We start from the raw sequence: 23,411 nt of genomic DNA, 5'->3' as shown, positions 1-23,411 counted from the left end.
TACCAGTTTTGTAACTGTACTGGAACAGCTTGGCTCAGGTCAGAGCACAGGTCTTTAGTGCCATTGTCAGAATATTGTTAGGGCCTATAGTCTTGCCTAAGATCATATGCAGTAAATTGAATCAGCTAACAGCTGACACCACAGGCAGAAGCTGAAATGAATCGTCAACTCAGCACTTCTGGCAGAGGATGGTTGCAAATGTTTTAGCCGTGTCTTTTAACTGCTGTGCTGGAAGGCCCTATCTTTGAGAATGGAGATATTTGTACTGCCTCGTCCTCCACAGAATCACCGAAGCATTATAGTGCAGAAGGAAACCATTTGGCCCATTGTGCTAGCACCTGCTCAATAAACAAGCATCGTTACCTAGTGCCCAATCTCCTGCTCTTCCCCCATACCCTTGCACATTGTTTTTATCCAAATAATCATCCAATGTCCTCTTGAATTCCTCAACACCACTGTTCCAGGCTGTGCATTCCACACCCTAACTACTCACTGACTGGAAAAGCTTCCTCACTTCACCCTTGCTTCATTTGAAGATCACTTCAAATCCATGCTTCCTTTTTCTAGTTCCTTTTATGAGCAAGAACAGTTTCTCCTTATCCACTCTATCCAGCCCACTCTTGATTTTTTGAAAGCCTCTATCAGATCTCCTTTTGGCATTCTTCACTTCAAGGAGAACAGTTTCAAGTTTTTCAGTCTTTCCTCCCAACTGAAGTTTTGCATTCCTGGAAGTATTTTTGTAAACCACACTTCTGCACGCTCTCCAACGCATTCACATTCTTCTTATAATGTGGCACCCAGAATTGTATACAATACTCCATTTGATGTCCAACTAGTGTCCTATAGAAGTTCAACATCACCTCCTTGCTCAGGTACGCTATGCCCCTATTAATAAAGCTGAACATACTGTATATTTTGCTTACTGCTCTCTTTACTTGTCCTCCAGTGAACTATTTAATTATCCACCACCATTGTGCAGGTCTGCACAGCTCAAATTGGATCTTTTGGTTGTTGGATTGCTTTGTTTATATTCCAATACATGCTGTTTACACCACTCGGTGTGGAAGTAGTTCTGTGTGGTAACTTCACCAGGTTGGAACCTGATTCGCAGGCTTGTCTGGTGATGCTCCTGACATGCCCTCATGCACTCCTTATTGAACCAAGGTTAATCCCGTGGTTTGGTGATAATGATAGAGTAGGGGAAATGCTAGGTCATGAGGTTAAAATTGTGTTTGAATGTAATTCTCCTACTGCTGATGGTTCACTTTGCCTTGTTTTAGATCAGTTGAAATCTATCCCATTTAGCATGGCAATAGTACAATACAAAACGACGGACAGTATCCTCAATATGAAGGCAGGACATTATCTCCACATCTATGGTCACTCATACTAATGCTGTCATGGACGTACACATCTGCTACCGGTAGATTGGTGAGGATGAGATCAAATATGTTTTTCGCTCTTGTTGGTTCCTCTCCATATGTCATAGGCCCAGTCTAGCAGCTATGTCTATTGCGACTCAGCCTGTTTGTCAGTAGTGATACTGCAAAGCAACTCCAGGTAATAAACACTGAAGTTCCCCACCCAGTGTACATTATGTGCTTTTGCCAAACTCAGTGCATCCTCCAGGTGATGTTCAACATGGGGGAGTACTGATTCATCAGCTGAGCGGTGGCAGTAGTTGGTAATCAGCAGGAGGTTTCCTTGCCTATATTTGACCTGATGTCATGAGACATCATGGAGTCCACAGTCAATGCTGAGCACTACCATGGCAATTCCCTCCTGACTGTATATAGTTACATCACCACTTTTGGTCTGTTCTACCCAGAGGTGGTGATGGTGCTGACTGGGGAGCTGTCCGTGAGGTATGACTCAATGAGAATGACTGTTGGGCTGTAGCTTGACCAGTCTCTGGGACAGCTCTCCCCATTTTGGCACAAGCTTTGAAATGTTTACAAGGAGAACTTTGCAGGGTTGACAGCACTGTGTGCCTGTGTTACTTCTGGTGTCTTGGTTGATGGTCCATCATTGGATGGGTGATGGTTTAGTTTCATTCCTTTTATGAAACTTTGTCAAGGGTAAGTGTGATTAAGTGGCTTGCTAGACCATTGCAGAGGCCACTTAAGAGTCAACCACATCACTGTGGATCTGGAGCCACATGTAGTGCACACCAAATGTGTTTGTAAATTTTCTTTCTTGAAGGATATTAGTGAAATAGAGAGGTTTTTTTTGGCAATAGTATCGCGGTTCCCATTAGACCAACATTTAATCAACATTTATTAACTGAATTCAAATTTCATGGTGGATTTAACACCTATCCCCAGAACATAACTCTGTCTCCCTGGATTACTAATCCAATGATAAAAGCACCATACCATCATGTCTCCCTATTGTTCTGAATGCAGACACTCAGTTTGATTAGTGACATAGTGTTTAGTTAGTTGATCTTAACATGGGAAGCCATGTAGGTACTAGAACTGGCTTCATGGGAAACAGAACTGAAAAAAGTAGCTAAGGTTCCTACTCCTGATCAATTTGCAACAACATTATTTAAATACGTGCATGTTATGTAAATATACATATATTTGTGCATATTACGATTCTTGAAGAGTATGGAATGATGTTGTGTTGTAATATTCTATGTGGTGGATACCCCTGCTGTCATTGATTGACTGGACTTCTAAAATGAAGCTTGGTTTTGGAAGGTGATGACAAGCACTGGTCTTATGGAATCCTGCAAAGTTTTGCGTCTTGAGAAAATAAAAAGCAAAATATGAATCTTTTTGCTACTCACCTTAAGCAAAACGGTATATCTTTTCTTGTTGTCAAATGGGCTTCCCCTTGACCCTGGGTGGTCCCACACTAAGTCTAACCCATCAAAATCATACTTCCTAACAAATTTGATTGCAGAGAAGATGAATGCTGCACGAGTTTTCTTAGAAGCAACTGTAGTGCTGAACCTGAAAGGAGGGAGAGAATGAATGAAATACTTTCATTTTGTTTTATCATTTATTAAAAACAGTTTTTGTTAATATTCATAACAACATGATCTTAAATCAAAACTGCATGTGTGTAAAACATTGAAACTCCTTCAAAATTCCATTTCATATTTCACATGGTAACATCTAGTTTGAGGCATTTAATGTTTTTATTTGAAAGAGAATATATAAACCTGTTAAGCAGTTTTAAACAAAATATAAGTGAGCGTTGTTTGTAAAATAATCTACCACAATCTCAGGACCCTCGTGGTACAACAATCATTTTTTGATCCAACGCTGGGGGAGTCCACCTCAGAAAAGATTCTGAGGTAGGTCTTTAAATCAATGAGGAGTCATCAGATATTTATACATTGTAAGTCACATAATTACATTGTAATTACTCAAATTCTGAAATGGTTTGGTTTAGACAAACACATTTAATTTTTCTCATGTTCCAGAAATGACAGGGTGACTGCTACCCCTGATCCCACCACTCCCTGTCTTCCCAGGTGCCATCCTATCTCCTCTCCAAAGCCCGTGCTTCGTTCCCATCTTTGACTAAACTCCGTTGCTTTGTCTTTCTTAGCGTGGTGCGGGGTCATCCTCACATTCCATTTTCTAAATAGGACTCAGGGTTTACGTTGCGAAGTTCTGTCTATTATGTCAGTATCCGAAGTGAACCTGCTTGTGTGAGATTATTTTTCTTTTAGGTCTGACTACTTTTGTTTTAATAAGAATAAATGAAAAATGAATCCGAAATGATTGGATGAAAATAAAAGTTGCTGGAAAAGCTCGGCAGATCTGGCAGCATCGGTGAAGAAAAATCAGCGTTAATGTTTTGGGTCCAGTGACTCTTCCTCAGAACATGATTGTTTCTTACGAAGTTAACTGAAACGCTCTACCTCATTTTAATCTCAGTTTGAGATTGATGTGGGATTAACCGATGCTAACTCATGTCATACCCAAAATTGTCCAATTACACTTATAGTATCCATATATCAATATGTAGAGGCCCATAAGAGCAGAAGTAGGCCTGCAGTCAATCGAGTCTGCTCCGTCAGTCAATGAGATCATGGTTGATCTGATAATCCTCATCTCTACTTTCCTGCCTTTTCCCAAATGTTGGCAGCTCACTCAAATAATTCGATGAGATCCAAGGCCCAATTTTAGACTAGCCTTCATGGCCTCCTGTTACGGTGTTTGCTCATTGTTTGGCACCCATTTGAAGCCTGAAAAAGAGAGAGAGGGGATTTCCACCCTCTAAATCTAGAAAAATTACTGCAGTTCATTGACTGCTGACCACTTTCTGAATAATGTAAAACTATTGCACCTGCCAATTACAAGAATAAAATAGCACTCCAATTGCCTCTCCTATGAGCTATATTCTTGAAGATAGATACTCTGAAATGGGTAAGGTGGAAATGTTGTATCTTTAGTTATTTTGAAGGTTGGTCTAGAAATTTGTAGAAATTTACAGATAGGGATTGCAGTACTTGGTATTAAATATAAGACGATCACAAACGGGAATTTCATGAGACAACTCTTGACCGACAGGGGAGTAAAACTGTGGAACTCACTGCCACAAGAAATAGTTGAGGTGATTATATATTTGTAGGGAAGCTAGATAAGCAGTTGATGGAGAAAGGAATAGAACAACATGGCAATAGAGTTAATGCAAAAAAGTAGGAGGAGTAGTATGTGGTAGACAAACACTGGCATTGACCAGTTGGGCTGAATGGCCTGTTTCTGTGCTAGAAATTCGATGTTGAGCATATGGAAATGTTTAGTGGTTGATAAATTTCCATAATGGATAGCATCAGAATTTTATATCTATATAATTTAAAATAATTTGTTCTTGGAATGTGAACAGTGCCAACGGGCCACCGAATTTTGTTAAATCTGAATTATTTTTGAACTTCAGTAGCTGTTGAATTAAAGTGCCTCATAATCTCAAAATTCCAGGATCTTAATCCAGTGACAATAAATGAATGGTGATAAATTTACCATCAGGTTGGCATGGCACTTGGATATGATAGTGTTCCAATGACATTGCTGCTTTTGTCTTTCCTAGTGGTAAACACCAATAAGAAAGGAAAGAGCTGTTCTAGGAAGTTGTACTGCTGAATACCTTGGACTTATCTTTGAATTAAAGTTGGCTAACCTGATGGTAGAGGGAAGGGTATTGATTAAACAGGTGAAGATGTAGTTTCCCTGAGAAACTCCTATAGCAATGCTCTTGAGTTGCAATGGTAGGACTCTGTCAATCATCATTACCTTGCCTTGCAGCAGATAGGACTTTTACTGTTTGAGATGTTTCCTTCTGATCCTCTTTATTTCACTTATGCTAGAATTCTTTGGTGTCATTCTAAGTCAAATGTTGCCTTTGTCAGAGGTAGATATTCTCACCTCTAATCTAAGGTTTAGCTGTTTCAAAGTGGTTACTAGGTCTAGGGCTGTGTATTTCTGGCTGAACCTGAACTAAGCATCACTGAACAAGCCATTGGAGAGCAAATATCACTAATGATAGAAATTGGTCAGATATGATTTATCCTGTTTTTCATAGACAGGATGTTTCTACAGCTCCTCTCACATTTTGAGTGGATGCCAGCAGGGCTACTCAGATTGGGGTTCAGGTCTTCATTTGAGTTGTAGAAAGATTTCATGGCTATTACCATGTCCAAAGTACTCAGCTGCTTATTAAACATCACAAGGATGTAGGCAGACATTCACATGCATCATGTTTGGGACCTTAGGCTGAGGCAGATTAGTATATTCACTGAACATTTCTAGTTGAAAATACCACAAAGCACTTCAGACTCATTTCTTTTTCTCAATTTCTGGGCCCCACCAGATTGAGGATGTGGAAGTTTATAGGGTCTTCTCTCATTTATTTTTTGACTGTCTGTGACCATTCTAACTTGGATGTGGTCAGGCTTAGGAGAATCTACAGATTGGGGAACAGCTTAGCTCTGTGTGTAGCCTGCTGCTTTAGGCAAATTTATTATTACGACTTGACTGGTTGGTAACTCTAAAGTCAGCCTGGTGCCTCTCACTGCATATCATTCTACACTTTGCAATGAAGCAGCTCTCAGTTTAATGCTGGTTGAAGAGTGAGGGATGCATTAGGTCACAAGGTTATTAATTGTGGTAGTAAATAATTCTATAGTTTTACATATATTACTTGTATTTAAAGAGCCAGGTATTCTCCTAGCAATTGTAACTTTGGTGGAAAGCCTGAGAAAATGCTGGTGCATATACCCAAGGTACATAGGAATGTCTACTCCCTTTTTGGCTAACCAATAACTAACCAGCTCAGGGTTTAATAAAACCCATACTGTCAATTTCCAGCCTGTAAGGTATCCTAGTTACATATACTTAGAGTTAGAATTTAATTTCATCTGATTTGATCAAGGATCTTGCTTCTGCTTTGTTTGTATCACTATCACAGACTAACATTCATATTCTGTCAACATTGTTTAATTACAAATGTGGTTAATAATGTGAGTCAGGATTGAAAAGACTGTTGGAGGTTATACCTCTGTCCAGAGGAAAATGCTTATTGCTTAGAAACATTTATGGATTCATAAACAACAAAAACAGAAACTGCTGGAAAAGCTCAGCAGGTCTAGCAGCATCTGTGAAGAGAAATCAGAGTTAATGTCTTGGGTCTGGTAACCTTCCTCAGAACTGATGGTGGCTAGGAAAGCATTGGTGTTTATGCAGAAGATAGGGTGAGGGGAAGGGTAAGGAGTAAACAATAGGAAATTGGGAATAGAGCCCAAAGAGAGAGAAGTACAGTTGGACAGACAAAGGAATGGATAATGATCTGGTTAGCAGGGTGAATAGCTGTAAATGGCAACTGTTAGTGGCTAACAATGGGTTGTGTGTAATAGCAGACTATGTAATCACAAGGCCTGGTGTGTGGGGGTGGGGTCTAGAGCTCAAGCCTTAAAGTTATTGAACTCTATATTGAGCCCAGGAGGCTGCAGGGTCCCCAAGCGGAAAATGAGGTGTTGTCCTTCCAGCTTATGATGAGCTTCACTGGGGCACAGCAGCAAGCCTGAGACAGAGATACTGGCCAGGGAACAGGGTGGTTTGTTGAAGTGTGATACCTGGAGCTGTACAGCATGGAAAAAGACCCTTTGGTCCACTAGTCCATGCTGACCAGATATCCTAAATTAATCTAGTCCCATTTGCCAGCATTTGGCCCATATTCTTCTAAACCCTTCCTAGTAATGTTGGTTAAATACAACAAAAGGATTGAATTTTAAACCAGAAATTTGGCTGTCAGATTCCAACATTCTTTCAAGTTAAGTACATTATTTTTTTGAGGATTGTCTCATTTTGGCTTGTATTTTTACTACTTTTTTCATGGAAAGAACTTAGGAAGTCTCCTTTAATGGATGATTGAAAGCAAAGATAGTCCCAAGTCTTTTTTGAATTGATTAAATTAATGCACTAATAATCATTAACATACTAACAATTGTTTTTGCCATGATTCAAACAATTTGATTTAAGGTCTTGATCTTTTTTGACTTCGAATATTGACAGTTGAAACAGAGTTTTGTTTTACATAGACAGGTAGTCAGGATGTTGATACTGGATGCTGTAAGGCACAGAGAGAGAGAGGCCAAGTGAAGGTTAAAATTGAGGAATAATAGTTGCTTAAGTGGTGGATCACAGCACATTTATTATTTTGTACCATTGCACAATGACAAATATTGATCAAAATAAGAAGCTCTTCATTACTCTTGCTCTGTTTGTTTAGAGAGTGTGAAATAAAGCAGCTTAGTGATTCATAAGGCTCAACTCAAGTCTTTACTCCGTCTATGTTTGCAGAATGTATGAAGCAAAGGCATGAAAAAGTGGTGCAAATATGGTGCAAGTGAGCACAATTGTTACATCTCTGGGTAAGAAACTCAGATGGTCTACAGGGGCCATTGACATAACTGAACCTAAGAATGCATCTATATCAGGACTGATTTTGTTGAGGGTACTTTTCCTTTATAACAAAGCAACCAAAGTGGAGAATAGCATTTTGTATTTAATCTAAATATGAAGCTCTAATTCCACAACCTTCTGCTACAAAGCTTGGAATTTTAAGAGTTCCTAATGAACTAGACTTCCTCATACCAACAATATGAGTTATTTGCTCTTCAAGACTGAATGTCAAAACAAACATTACTTGACTCCATGGGGAAAACGTATATATTTACACACAGTTCATTACCTGTTAATATCTGTAATAGACATTACCTTTGTGGATTAAATCCTCCAACAGCCAAGAGTGTCTTCAAGGTAGGATTCCTGATAGAAAAAGCAAAACAATGTCTCATTTTAATGACAAACCTATTACTGAATATCACAATTTTGGAAGCACATGCCTTCAGTGAATGAGAGACATTTCTGAACTTTCTGTGGGATACGGCCTACCCTTTGTGGGTAATATATTCTTAGTTCCCTACTTAACTCTGTAACAGAAAGCATATTCGCTCTGAATCATTGATTCACAATGAATTATTTGTGTGCGTCATATTTCACTGTTACGCAAACTACCAAACAGACATTGCACCTTATATATTTTACTGCAACATATTTATGGTACTTGGGAACAGGAGTAGGCCTTTGAGTCCCTTGAGCCTGTTCCACCATTCAGTGAGATCATGATTGATCTATGGCCCAACTCCATATACCTGCCTTTGGTCCATATCCCTTAATACCTTTGCGTAACAGAAAATTTTTAGATGTGCCATCTAATTTTTTACTCTCCTTTTCTTGTACTTTTTAAAAAGAAATGTACCATGCTTTTCACAATTTCAAGTGGATGAATGATAGACAACAGTTGAAAATAAAACAACATCACCAAAATAATACATAACAAGAACTAGGATTGTATGATGACTTTATTTGAGCACAAAAATATTCCAAGGGGTATCATTGAGGAAGAATGGAATGGAATCTAAGCATCAGTGGAACTACTGGCAAAAATGTCTAAAAACAAAGTGTTGATAGGGCTCTGAAAGATTGAGGGTTTTGGATGCGGGATGCAGACTGTTTTAGGGAAGGAGTTCCATTGAGTAAGATTGAGGAGGCTGAAGATTCTGCCATCATTAGTGCAGGTGAAGCCTGCCAGAACTGAAGGAGCAGATGGAGGCATGGCTGTTTTGAATCTGACATGGGTCAAAGCTTAGAGAAATTTGAAGATGATGGTACAGATTGATACTTTGACATCTTGCGAGTGTCATTGGAGGTCAAAACTCAAATTGACATGAGCTTCATCAGTGATTTTGTTAATTGAATCATTTCGTCCTCCTGCATTTATTGAGGTTGAGCACCTTACACAAGTAGCACTTTATTTACCCTACTCTGGTACACTGAAGACAAACATGAAAATCAAGTACCTGCACTGTCAGTCTCTTTCTGTGATATTTCCTGCCATGACTGTCGCTAGGCATTTTTCAACACTTTGGTCTATTGATAAACAGATCATTAATACGTTTATTATTTTCAGTTTTTGGGAAAATCTATTTTCTAGGTGAAGCTCATAAGAAATATTTTATGCACTGAAACTTTAACTGGGATGCACTACCAGCCTAATGCATTCATTCATTTGAATAAAGACATAAGGATTTTCCACAACAGGTTCCGCTAATAACCTACCCAACTCTGATGGGAATCCAATGGAATACCATGGACAATGCTAGAGATCATGTTGATCTAGTTTTCCACTGTTCTGGAAAATTCAAACTGGTCTTGTCAAACCCTGAACTCCTCCCCACATCTTAGAATAGCAAAAGTCAACAGGTTGTGTGGGTGATGCCAATTTCTGCTTAAGAGGTTCATTAGAAATGTAGCCTTTCCCCAGAAGCCAATACACCAAATAGGCTGAGACATTTCTGACTCCAGGTGCCTGAAACTAGACCCGGTCAGAAATCACACGACACCAAGTTACAGTAAAACAGGTTTATTTGAAAACACAAGCTTTCGGAGCCTTACTCCTTCAGGTGTTAGTGAGAGCGGTAGTATCAGACACACAGTAAAAGATCAAAGGGTCACAACACTGATGATGATGTACTAAACAAAACTAAGATGCTGTTAAATCATTAATCAGTTCGAAGGTTTAAATTGATTCATATGTATATGTAAATCTCTGAATCCCTTTCAAGTCACTGTCCTGAGAGAAGTCAGTTTCATCAGTATAAAAAAGATCAGAGAATGCATGTTGGGTGTGAGGTCTTGTTTAGAATCTGTTTGTATTTTGGTTTGGAGTCAGGTTGGTTTTATTTCTAAAGTAGGAATTTATAAAACACCACATTGACTGATTGTTTATAAATTGTGTGCTTTTTGAACAAAATAGAATGTATCTGCAAATACAAATTCACCCCATTGGTTCACGTGTGTGTGTATGGGAGGGAGGGAGAGAGAGACCCGACAGTGGAATCTAGGTTCAAGGTTCCTATTAGAATGGGAGCTTAAAAAGAAAATATTCTTCTTTTTGGTTCTTTTACAATAGGAGGGTGAAAAAGTCATGACCGAGGGGTAAGAATGAGTCTGAGAGAACCCCTCTACTCTGTGACTGACGTTGCTGAATGTCTCAAACACCTGGGATAGGTCAATGCTAGGGGTCACCATTAGTATTATTTCTTTCTCACTCTATGTAAGTTTAGGTGTCCTCCCACTAATCCTGCATGCTCTAATGGTCACCACTGAATCAGGCCTAATATGGGCATAGTCATCTTGAAAATGTATACCTTATTATCAATCTTGTATAATTTATTTGACAGATTAGTCTTTCACACGATCTGGGGATTTCTGGCTAGACAAGCATTCATTATTCATCCCTAATTGCCTTTGAGAAAATGATGTTGAATTGCCTTCTTGAATCACTAGTCCATGTGATGTAGGTACAATATTGTCAAGTCCTTGAACTTTTTTCCTAATGACAGTGAAAGGACAGTGAAACAGTCCTACATTAGGAGAGGGTACAGCTTAGAGGGGAACTTAGAGACAGTGATCTTCCACTACATAAGGCTCCCTTATTTAGGAAAAGATATAATCTCATTGGTAGTTCAGATAATGTTTATTAGGATGATCCCCGGTATGGAGGGATTGTCTTATGAGCAAAGATTAAACAGGTTGGGATTGCACTCAGTGGAGTTTAGAAGAATTGAGAGGTGATCTAATTGAAATATATAGGATTCTTATAGGGCTTGACATGGTAAATGCTGAAAGGATGTTTCCCTTAATAGGAGAGTCCAGGACCAGAGGGCATAGTCTCAGAAAAAGAGGGGCCAATTTAGGACTGACATAAAGAGAAATTTCTTCTCTGTGGGGGTTGAGAGTCTTTGGAACTCCTTGCCACAGAGAATGTGGGGACAGAGTTCTGGTGTATATATAAGGCTGAGATAGATAGATTTTTGATTGGTAGGGGAATCAAGGGTTACGGGAAAAGGCAAGCAAGTGGATTGAGGAATGTCAATTCAACAATGAACCTACTGAATGGTGGAGCAGGCTAGAGGGACTGAAATGACTACTCCTGTTCCTATTTGTTATAGTTTTATGGCCTTATGTAGTACTGGTAAAAACTAGAATGTATTTAATCTTTTGACAACTATGGCAATATTTATCAAAATCTTAAATGTTCTTCTTGTCTACAATAACTCATTCTGTCTTGTATTTCACATACATCTTCCTGTCAAATATAATATAAATTTCTGTGTCCACATTTAGAATGGAACTATGTGAGCTGATGTTACAGATTCCTCCCAGAGTAACACTGTAATTCTTTACTACATATTGAAATGATGTAGCCTAGAGTTTGGAGAACCTCCTATCCACAACCAATTTTATATCTCTGCTTCCCAATTTGCTGTAAGATTTGCTATGTATCTAAAAATAATAACAGAATCAAAATGTTGTATAAAAATTACAGAATTATACTTGTCCAATTATTCCTGTTGCCTAATCTCAGTTCATTCAAATAGTATAGCCCGGGATAGTTTTGACTTTGGATCTTTAGTTTAAAATCTTAATGTTGATTCAACAGCATATTTTAAACCATTTCCAGATCCAACAAAGTCAATCAGCTGAATTGATATCACTCCTTTTACACTACTGGCCAAAGTCAAAATTAGCTTCTATTCCCCTCCCTTGTCTGCAACACAGATTATTCAAACTAGATTATTCATCTATTATGATCTCTTAGCTGTTATGTTAAGAATTATATTAAGAATTTGGTGCAGTATAATTCAAGGTGCCAATTTGGAAATTAATTCTTGCGCTAATTGTGCATGTAAATGACGCTCTCCTCTAACTTTGGAATTTAGTCTTGCAGGCCTCTCTGAGTCTTGCATTGGTGAAAGTGATTCCTTTGCACTTCAAGATCCTTTTTCTGAGAATATGTAACTAAATGAATGTGCAGCCCCTTCTATTGTGTCAGGTTCCTACTGCCCTGGCATCAGAAAAGTCACACAATGTTTCAACTTGCTGTCTTCCATTTAGATCCTTAAGTCTTTCAGCTAGTTCCTGGTACTTCATGAATGTTTAAACAACAATCTTCCAATAATTTATTTTTACAAGGTCAAGATCTTGTTTTACACACTGTTTACAAATTGCTTATTTGGCATGGCTGCTTTAGCTCTCATGTGATCAAATGCACAAAGACAATATTATGTACTACTGCCGCATTCTGACATCGCCCCTGAAACTGAATGGGGGTAAAAACAGATGCTAAGCATCAGTATCGTTAAATGTCTAATTTGTTAAAACCGTTCACTGTTTCAGGAATATTCTAGAATCCAGCAATAGCCCTCTACTTCTTACCTCCACTACAAACCACCTTCATTAATCCCTTCCACCTGTTTTCTTTACCCTTACCTCCAACAACAATTACAAGAAGCTCATGGACTTCGGCATTAAGGTTGAGACCATGGTTTCAGCAACCTCCCCCTCCCTTCCCCTACCCTAGCCTTGAGCTTCTACCTTTTTCTAATTTCTCTCCTGTCTCCCCTCATGCCCTCTCCATGCTCACTTCATGCTTTAGACTCATTTTCGGCTCCCCTTATTGTATCCTCCCGTAGTGAATGGAACCAGGTAGGTCTTGTTGACTGGAACAAAAACAAAGTTGCTGGAAAAACTCAGCAGGTCTGGCAGCATCTGTGAAGAAGCAAACAGAGTTAACGTTTGGGTCTGGTGATTCTTCCTCAGAAGGTTCTGAGGAAGGGTCACCGGACCCGAAACGTTAACTCTGTTTTCTCCTTCACAGATGCTGCCAGACCTGCTGAGTTTTTCCAGCAACTTTGTTTTTGTTCCTGATTTACAGCATCTGCAGTTCTTTTGGTTTTTATTCAGATCTTGTTGACTACGAGGTCCTCGATTGGTACAGGCTAACAACCCCAATCAGGAAGCCCTGGCTGACCAATATAACCAGGGGACAACTGTTTGTTTTGTGGCACTGTGGAGTCCGTGGACCTTGTATATATCGGGTGTGGGCGCTTGCACTCCCTTTTCAGTTACCTCAAAGGCCTCCTTTTGTGTTTTTGGCTACACTTCAGCCCCACGCTCCTGATCTGTGGGACCCTGGTGCGGAGGGGGGCAAGCAGGTCAGAGGATCTTCTTGTGGGTCTGCTCCTCGGCGTGGCCAAGCTAGTCATTAATAGGTCCAGGCAGTGGGCCCTGGAGAGGGTCGTTATGGCCAACTGCCTGCCCCTCCTCCGTGGCTACGTCCACGCTCGGGTGTCCCTGGAGAAGGAGCACGCGGTGTGCACTGGCGCTCTCGATGCCTTTAGGGAGAGGTGGGCACCGCGGGTGTGGAGTGCTTTATTTCCCCCTCTAATTCTATTTTAATTTGATCCCTACCCTCCCCTTTACCTTTCCATTCACATAGGCATTGCCCTCAGGGGGCTCTGCTTGCTTTAGTGACATGGGTATTTTTTCCTGTTGGTGGGCTATCAATAAAGTTATTTACACACCTGTTTTTTTTTTACTGTCTCACACCTGCACACACACAACTTGGGTGCTGAGGGTAGGGGGAAATAAAGGGAAAAAATATATATAACCAGGGGATTCAGAATCTTCTCACTTCAAGGACTGGCTCTGAGTTGGCTGGCCACAGCCAGTGTACTCTGCACGTGTGGATAAAGGGTGACTTGGTGATGGGGTACTGGCCTCTGCGCAGTTATTTCACCTCCTTCAACTGCTGAGGACATAATTTCACTGCCTGGCTCTCCTGTTAGCATATATTGTTAACAGTTCAAAATCAAAATGCCATGGATGCTGAAAATCTGAAATAAAAACAGAAAATGCTGAAAAAACTCAACAGGTGAGGCAGCATCTATGGAAAGAGAATCCAATGAAATGTTAACTCTGATTTTCTCTACACAAATACCTGCTGAATTTTACCAGTACTTTTTGATTTAATGATTAATTTTTTTGTTTTCTAACTTTAAAACAATATTTCTAATTTTTCTCTTTCACTATTTATTAACCTCGTCCTACAAGATGCTTTCATTAGTATTCCCTCAGTAAACAAACCCCTCTCATACATACAGCTTTACTTCATCACCACCACATCCAATTCTTCCAAATTTTTGAAGTTGTTACACAGCTATCTATCATCCAGTTCTGGATGAGTAGAAATGTCCTTCTAAATATTGGGAAGGCCCAAGCCATTGCCTTCTGTTCTCAAACCCACCACGTTATCACTCTCCTTACTCCGTCTGATCCTGACCTAGCCTGTTTGTACTTTTTGTGTCAGGATGAGCATCTAATTAAATCTTTCCACTGTCACTGATGCAGCCTATTTCCAACTCTGTAACATCGCCTAAGTTCACCTCTGCCTCAGCTCACCCGTACCTGAAACTTCACCCATGCTTGGCACCCTCTGGATATTACCATTCTACTACATTCCTGGTACACTTCTCATTTTCCACCCATTGTAATCCTGAAGTCATCCAAAAGTCTGATGCCCTTATCCTAGCTTTTACGAAGTCCCAATCACTTCTCACCCCCTTTTCTCTCTGACACACTTTGGCTCTTGCTAAACACCATCTCAATGTTTAAATTCTCATCCTTGTTCTCAAATCTCTCCCTTGTCTCACCCCTCATTATCTCCTCCAACACCTGAGATATCTGCACTCCTTAAATTCTCACCTCTTGAGCATTCCTGATTTTAATCAGCCACCATTGGTGAGCACACGTTCAGCAACAAAAGCTTAACTCTAGAATTTCCTCCCTAACCTAATTCTCTCTTCTCCATTAAGATGCTCTCTAAAATCTCCCTCTTATATGACCTAATATCTCCTTTTCTGGTCCAGTATCAAATTTCCTTTTAACCATGATCTGTAAATTTTGAATATTGAATGAGCCCCTGCGTGCGTGAAGGGCATCCCTCCAAAATAATTTTTCTGCTGAGTTCATGTAATGCAGGCAAGAACACATGAAACTCGCCCCTGATCTTTCTGAGATCTGCTGAATTGCAATGTAGGCTTCTTAGTTTTTGCACAGATTTTTTTCCCTTTCCCTTGTGCGTTTGATGTGTCTTAAATCTTATCACATTGAGCTGGAGAGTCCAGTGGTGTTTATCCATATTTTTCTGCTACGTTTCAATACTTGAAACAAGCGATTATATACCTTTGTAGCCTGCATTTAGACATTCTGCTATTATATTGTGAGACGTCAACAGAAATGATATTTAAGGCCAATAGTGAATATATTAAGAAATAAAATGACTGCAAATGCTGGAGATCTGAAACAAAAACAGAAATGGCTGGCGAAACTCAGCAGGTCCGGCAGCAGGTAGGGAGAAAGCAGAGTTAATGTTTTGAGTCTAGCGACTCTTCATCAGTTCTGATATTGCCAGACCTACTGAGTTTTGCTAGCCATTTCTGTTCTGGTTTCATTAATAGATATTTGACTGAATTCAATTAAAGTCAAACACAGCAAGAGGTGTTCTATGCTGCATTACCCAATCTCCGCTGGAGCAGGATTTGTAATGGGTTTAATTGAACTATCTTACTTGCAATAGGAATGGGGAAACAATTGGACCAGGTTCTATCTCCCAACTAATCCTAATGACTCTTACTGAAAAATGTATATATGTGAAATTCCTGTGGGAACATGATTATTATTGAGATTAGTGACCCTGTTAATAATCAATTAGCAAGCCACTGCATGGAATCAGACTTGAAGACTGAGTAATTGGGTAATATACTAAAGGGCTGCAGCATTTTTACATCATACCAAAGAACATGACCATGGTCAGAATCATCACAAGGTGTGGGGAGAAACTTGCAGCAAGATGGTGGATTATGATTTAGCAGTTGTATATAACATATGCAAACTATACCATGTAAATGTTTTCAGCATACAGATGAACTACTGAGAGATATATCAGTACTTACTTTTTTTTGAGACTGTTAAATGATGCATAAAGAGCTTCATCATTTTTTTCCTTAGTCACAATCTTGTGGTGACTATCAATGGCAGCAAATGCATAAATTAGATGGGTGCACAGGCAAGGAGGAATGTTTTCTGGCATAAACTTGCCTATTCCTGGTCTGTGCTGGGCCCAGTTTGTGAAATAACAAATCAATTTGTAGGAAATTCCTAAAAGTAGAAAATAATGAAGAATAAGAAAGTTATCCATCATCCTCTTTCTTTGAAACATTAACTGACATTAATATTGTGACTTACCCACTTCTAGTTGGGACAACAGCATGAATCCCACTGGAAAAAATGGCAAAACAAGTTTGTTTAAAATGGTGATTTATTCTCTCGTGTAGAATACATTTCAAATTATAAAAAATAGTTGTCTAGTTGCAGTATTTGATTAACTAGAAAGAGTATCACATCCTGAACTGGTAATAAAATTACACATGTTGCCAATTTTTTTTCATTTGTGGGTATTGCACAGAATCACAGTAATACAAAATTTGAAATTGATCATCTATTCATACTGCATCAGAAGAAGGTGCTAATTAGTTGGCCAGTGGAGTCTCATTGGTTGAGGCATTATCATTGAGAATGCATTAGGAAGATGGTAACTTCAAGCTTTCGTTTAAGTTTGAAACAGGAAAGTCAACATTGATTGGTCAAAGAATTGCTATGAAAAATCCTGCAGGGGAAGGTTTTCTGTCAAGCTCTTATTTGGTTGGAATGGTGCAATGTATGGGCATATTCTTTCTGTTTGCAAAGTACAGGGACCTGTGTATGAATATCAGTAGCTTCTATTAAACATAAGGGAGCCACATTGGGGCCCAACTGATAACCTTAAACAGTTGGTGCAATTCATAATGCAATAAGGATTGTTCAGTAAGTATTGTCCAATTGTGGAATCACACCTAATCTTGAGTTTGATGTTCTGATTTTTTTTCAAGTGTGGGCTGGATGAGTACAATCAGTCAATTGTCTGTCACTTAAACAGTCTGGCCTCAAGTCTTCTAGTCTCATTTTGGGAATTCCACCATCCATTGGAGTGGGTGTCAATGTCTTATGCTCCCACTTTGTGAACCCATCTGCAGACCTTAATTGGTTAGTAAATGCAGAATTTTCCCCTTATTTGGCTGCCTTTTGGAAGACTCTCCACTATAAAAATAAAGGTGCCATAGTCTTACCAGACTATAGGGCTGCTCTCTCCTTAGAGACAGATGAGCAGTGGTAGTTTAACCTGAGGGTCAACAGACCTCAAGTGACAGGAGTTGTTGAGAAGAAGAGTCCTTTGTGGTGCTAACAACATGGGTTCCCCACTATTAGTGCACTTCCATGCAGGGTTTAGATCTGCAAATTGTCCTGATGCTTGAAAACGTTTAAAAAAAAATTCTGTCCTATGAGTCTCCTTACCTTGTCTTAACTGCTCTCGTTATATCATTGACTTTCTTATTTACATTGCAGCCATATTTTGAATACAATTCCCTTTGCATTGACAGCAATTTCTTCCTGCTGCCTATAAAGAGGATGTCTCAGGGCAGAAAGGATTTCCCACCTGTCCATTGCAGCCTACACAATGGTCACAAGTGAAGCATCTAAGAATCTTGGAATCCACTGAACAACTCCTTCAATCATTTCTCCAGGTTTAGCTTGCTTCTCTTCTGCAGCCAGAATGCACCTGGACTCTAGCAGTCACTGGATACCATTATATGGTGTCATAATTGCCCAATATTTGGCCTTCCTGATAGGCCTGCTGATCATGTAGAGTGTGAATAGCACATGCTACCTTTGTGGCTACTCAAAGGCATATGTAGTGTACACCCCACAACAGCCCTTGCCCACCAATTTTCGAGTGCAATTGGAATTTTAAATTATTATGTATGCATCATGTGTCATGGTTTAGGCCTACCAGTTTTGTTTATTAAAAATGTTATTGAACCTCTTTAAACAGCAGTTGCAGAATACTTAACACACAGTATTAGCAAGTAAACCACAGCTCAACCCTTTCGTATTAAATGCCTTTAGTTTACAGCAAATATACCATAACACAGCATTATATTTAGCTTATAATTATGGAAAGATTTTATATATATTTTATCATTTTCTTACTTACCAATTAAGCCAGACACTTTCTCCATTTGTGGACTCAGTTCACTGTCAGTGTCTCTGCAGCTTTATGCTTGTTGTAGTCAATGACACTGTGGTACTAAAGATACCATGTAGTCTCCATAGTTCCTATAACAGAAAATGATTAACTAAGAAGTTAAGGTGGTGGGACAAATAGATAAACTTCTTCAGTGATGAATGATAAACGTTTGGAATGATCTACCAGGACAGGTAGTGGAGATAATGACATTACTGGACTGCAAAATGCAAGTTAATATAAGGCTGGATGAACTGGTTTAGTAAGGGGGCGTGTTTATTGGCGGAATGAATACCTTTCTCCTTAGATTTACCATGAATAAAAAATGTAAATATGAAGCACTCGAAACGTTAATTCTGTTTCTCTGTCCGCAGATGCTGCCAGACTTTGTGTTTCTCCAGTAATTTGTTTTTCCTAATGTGATGGAGGTTCTGATGTCTGCACTGGTGCATTAATTTACTCAATCTGGAATTTACCCTTACTGTTCTATCTCTTTTGAATTAATTTATTCAAATCAGGGGTGCTTTCTCAGCATTGTAAATTCAATATTGTACACGTGCAACATTTACGACAAACTCACAAATCCTTTCTAGTTTTGTTGTTAATTTCTAATATCATAGATTCTATTTGTCAATAATAACGCCTCCATTCTACCTGAAGTCCCTCACAACATCATATACTATACCCCATCCGTTAATTTCTCTCTGATTTCTCTCCACAGATGCTGTCAGACCTGTTCAGCTTTTCCAGCAATTTTGTTTTTGTTTCCCATCCATAAATGTGTTCCACAGACCCCTTCAATCTTTACACGGAGATGGCTGTTCCTCCTGTCTGCCTTATTTTCACTTGCTGGGTCGTGGTGTGCCAACCAGTCGTGGTCTCACCCAAAATTTCATCCGGATACAGAATTTATTCAATCCCATTGCACGGACAGTGAGATCAATTGCACGGCTCTTTCAAAGAGCCGGCATGTGTGTGATGGATCGAGTAGCCTCCTCCTTTGCTGTGTCATTCTATAATCACAGGTTCGCTGATCTGAGTAACTTTGCAAAGTGAACAGTGCACTCGAAATGTCCCCTTCTTTGCCATTCACACCACGTTTTTTGGCAGTCAGGCTTCTTATACGGGACTAATCCGGTGGGGGGGGGGTAAAGGAAAAAAAAACCGGGATGCGGGGGGGGGGGGGCAGTGAGGTGGGAAGTATATTCTTGCTATAAGGACTCGACACGCTGGAAATCCCAAGCGCATGCGTGCAGCTGGTGGTTTGCAGGTAAACACTGGGTAACCCTTGGTAACGGAAAGTAACAGTGTTCGGCATGGCTCTGAAATGGACAGGTGAGATGTTTCCACTCCGACCTATTCAGTGTGTTTTTGTTAGCTGCGGCATGGAACTGCAGACAGTGAGGGGGCCACTGAAATAAAACATTAAATGGAATCAGCAATGTGTCCTCATCTGGCCTGTAGGGAGAGATAGCAGGAACTGCAGATGCTGGAGAATCTGAGATAACAAGGTGTAGAGCTGGATGAACACAGCAGGCCAAGCAGCATCAGAGGAGCAGGAAAGCTGACGTTTCGGGCCTAGACCCTTCTTCAGAAATGGAAAATGGAACTACTTGGCCTGCTGTGTTTCATCCTGGCCTGTAGGGAGCCGGTTTAAAGGGTTAAATAGTTTCTAACTCCGTAAGGATTTGCCAGCGTGAAACAGAGGGGAAAACCAGTTTCCTTTCTGATGGGTGTTAGCTGCTTTTAGAGAATACAGGGTGGATTGAAAGGAAACAGTACCTTACCATGTTGGGTGTGTTGGATTTCAAGCTGGTGACTTTTTTGTTTTTGAAGATAGAATCTTCTGACCAGCTATTTGGCCCATCAAACCCATGCTGTCCCTCTGGAAAAGCTATTGGATCAGTATAATTCTTTCTCTGTTGCCATGTTTTTTTTCTTAAATTTCAAATACAATTCCAGTGCCACTTTGAAAGTTACCATTGAATGAGCTTCTTTTCAAATAGCATCACATTTTCTAGTTCCATAAAATTTGAAGTAATCACTTTACAACTAAAAATGGTAGGGCTTCTTTGAGAGTATTTCTTCCAGTTGTCCAATTGGTTTTTTTTTAACTGATACATTGTTGCTCAGTGACACTCGAGAGGTAAATTCTCACAACGGTTGGTTCCTAACTCATCACAAATAAAATATAATCTCTTTTTAATTCAAAAACCTTTCCATATCAATATAATTGTCCCAAATATTAGTTTTGTTCTGTTATCTAAAAATTACGAAAGACTAACAATTGACTTTTACAATTAAGCCAAACAACTTTAGAATTTATTGCAGCTTATTTGCTCAAGATATCATTCATGTATTACTTAGGTGGAAATGTGCCTCTAATTTTGAGTCTTGGCAGCCTACTGCAGGATTTCTTGTGCTCAGTTTTATGATTCTGCAGTTTACAGATCAATCATTTCAAACCAAATACTCAGAAAGTGAGCTTAAGTCATGGCAGAACAGCTTGGCTGAGTGAAATGCCCACTCTGAGCCAGGTGGTGTCATGGATGCTTCATGTGGCCTAGTCTTGCATAGTCATCAATTACAAAATTTTGAGCTCAGAGTTTGTAGAGGACAGAGTCACTACGGTACACCTTTAAAGTGACAACTACATGGAAAGCACATTAAACACAGAGCATGCAGGCAGAGAAAGAGTTGGTGATTTTTAGGCATCTCAGAAAGGACCAGCAGGAAGTATAGGAACCTCCCAACTCTGTATCCAGTATCCTCACCACTGGATACTGGTGACAGTGCAGGATACTCAGAGGTATGTAGAAACAGCCAGGTTAGTGGCACCACCAGCTGCACAAGTGAGGGGGAGCAGGGGAAAAGAGAGGTAAGACAATAGTAGAGGGTGATTCAAGAAAAAGAGAACAGACAGACATCTCTGTACCTGTAGATATGACATCAGGACTATATGTTGCCTTCCAGGTGCCCGGGTCAACAATGTCACTGAATGACTGACTGCAGGACATTCATTTGGACATGTGTGACAGTCAAAGGCCATGGTCCACATTGATACCAGCAGCAGAAGTAGAGAGAGGGTTGAGATTTTCATAGGATTTAAGGATACAGGGAAGAAATTGAAAAGTAAGACCTTGACTGCAGTAATCTCAATTTTACTCCCAGTACCACATGCTAGTGAGTGTATAAATAGGAAGATTGTGTGTGAATTAACATATAGCTGAAGAAATGGTGCAGGAAGGAGGATTTGAATTCAGGATTTGTATGGGTGAATTGATGGGGCGACTAGAGTTATCTTGGGCATAACTTATTTGCCATTACAGATTCATAGCAGCAGGATGACCAAGATTGGGAACTAAATATTAAAAAGATATGGGACATTTAGGGAGGACAGGCAAAAAGGGAAAAAGGAGGTGGGGTCGTGCTGATAGTAAGGGATGGGATCAGTACGTTAGGAAAAGATAATCTTTAATCAGAACAGGATGTGGAATCTGTTTGGTTGGAGCTAAGAAACAGCAAGGGGCAGCAATTTTTTGTAGTAGCGCTTTACCGGCCAAGCAGTAGTGGTAATAGCAATATTAATAATAGTAAGAGTAGTGGAAGGGGATAAATCAGGAAATTAGAAGAGCATATAGAAAGGAAATGCAATAATTGTGGGTGAACTCAGTCTACATATAGGGTTGAAAAACTAATACTGTGGAGGGAGAGTTCTTAGAATGTCTTTGAGATGGCTTTCAGAAGCAACATACTGAGCAATCAACTGAGCAATGAGAAAATTCTCATTTACAAACTAAAAAGAATTTGGTTCAATTGACTTAGAGATAGTAAAAACTGCCGATGCTGGAGTCAGAGATAACACAGTGTAGAGCTGGGGGAACACTGCAGGTCAGGCAGCATCAGAGGAGCAGGAAAGCTGACGTTTCAGGTTGGAACCCTTCTTCTGATACTGGCTGACCTGCTGTGTTCCTCCAGCCCCACACTGTATTACCTTTGGTTCAATTGACACTTGGTTCTTAAATCTAAACAAAGGTAATTAGGAGAAGTAAGTTGGCTGTTGGCTATGATGGTTGCAAAAATACATTAAACAGGGTTGGAAATAGATAGGCAATTGCTAGTATTGAAGTAACTGACACCTATTTTTCAAAAAAAAACTCCTTTAAAACAAAAAATACCCAACAAGGAAGTGAGAGATCCATGGCCAAAGGAAGTTCAAGGTAGTGTTAGAAACATATGTAGAAATTAGGAATATGAGTAGGCCATTCAACCCTTCAAGCCTGCTCCAACATTCATTATGATCATGGCTGATATCCAATTCAATAACCTGTTCACACTAATCCTCTCATATCCTTTGATCCCGTTAGCTTCAAGTGTTATATGCAACTGCTTCTTGAAGTCATATAATGTTTTGGCCTTGACTGCTTTGTGGTTGCAAATTCCAGAGGCTCACCGCTCTCTGGGTGAAGAAATTTTTCATACAACCTTTAAAATGGTTTACCCCCATATCCTTAGACTATAACCCCTGGTTCTGGACTCCCCCATCATCGGGAATATCCTACCTGTCTAGTCTTTTAGAATTTTCCTTTTTGTCTATCCTTCCTAAGTACTGAATAGCCCTGAGTAGTCATTCCCCATCCCTGGTCACTGTGCAGCCATGTTCAGTAATTCCAACTAATTCAAATCTGTTTTCATCTACTTACACAATTCATTTTTATGTGAATACTCTGGGCATTAAGGCATTAACGCATCATCCTCCGACACTTCCGCCATCTGCAATCCGACCCCACCACCAAAGACATCTTTCCCTCCCCACCTTTATCTGCTTTCCGGAGGGACAACTCTCTCCGTGACTCCCTTGTCCG

The 23,411-nt window shown here is 39.8% G+C and overlaps 2 protein-coding genes across 2 annotated transcripts in view; one reads left to right on the top strand and one right to left on the bottom strand.

Moving 5' to 3' along the window:
* LOC125486083 (acidic mammalian chitinase-like) overlaps nucleotides 1–19,458 on the bottom strand; it is a 46,692-nt gene extending 27,234 nt beyond the window's left edge. The window contains exons 1-6 of the mRNA XM_048612165.1: nucleotides 19,280–19,458; nucleotides 18,517–18,638; nucleotides 16,671–16,703; nucleotides 16,379–16,583; nucleotides 8,235–8,285; nucleotides 2,795–2,960 (exon numbers count right to left, since the gene is read on the bottom strand). Of these exons, the coding sequence (XP_048468122.1) occupies nucleotides 2,795–2,960; nucleotides 8,235–8,285; nucleotides 16,379–16,583; nucleotides 16,671–16,703; nucleotides 18,517–18,541 (480 nt within the window). The 5' untranslated portion in view covers nucleotides 18,542–18,638; nucleotides 19,280–19,458. The remainder of the gene's footprint in view (nucleotides 1–2,794; nucleotides 2,961–8,234; nucleotides 8,286–16,378; nucleotides 16,584–16,670; nucleotides 16,704–18,516; nucleotides 18,639–19,279) is intronic.
* Nucleotides 19,459–21,584: 2,126 nt separating this feature from the next.
* Nucleotides 21,585–23,411, top strand: part of LOC109926788 (protein pitchfork) — a 19,989-nt gene continuing 18,162 nt past the window's right edge. Inside the window, exon 1 of the mRNA XM_048612166.1 lies at nucleotides 21,585–21,678. Coding sequence (XP_048468123.1) covers nucleotides 21,594–21,678 — 85 coding nt within the window. The 5' untranslated portion in view covers nucleotides 21,585–21,593. The remainder of the gene's footprint in view (nucleotides 21,679–23,411) is intronic.

The sequence above is a fragment of the Rhincodon typus genome, chromosome 25 (genome assembly GCF_021869965.1).
Source record: "Rhincodon typus isolate 14 chromosome 25, sRhiTyp1.1, whole genome shotgun sequence".
NCBI lineage: Eukaryota > Metazoa > Chordata > Chondrichthyes > Orectolobiformes > Rhincodontidae > Rhincodon > Rhincodon typus.
This window is presented reverse-complemented; position numbering and strand designations above follow the sequence as displayed.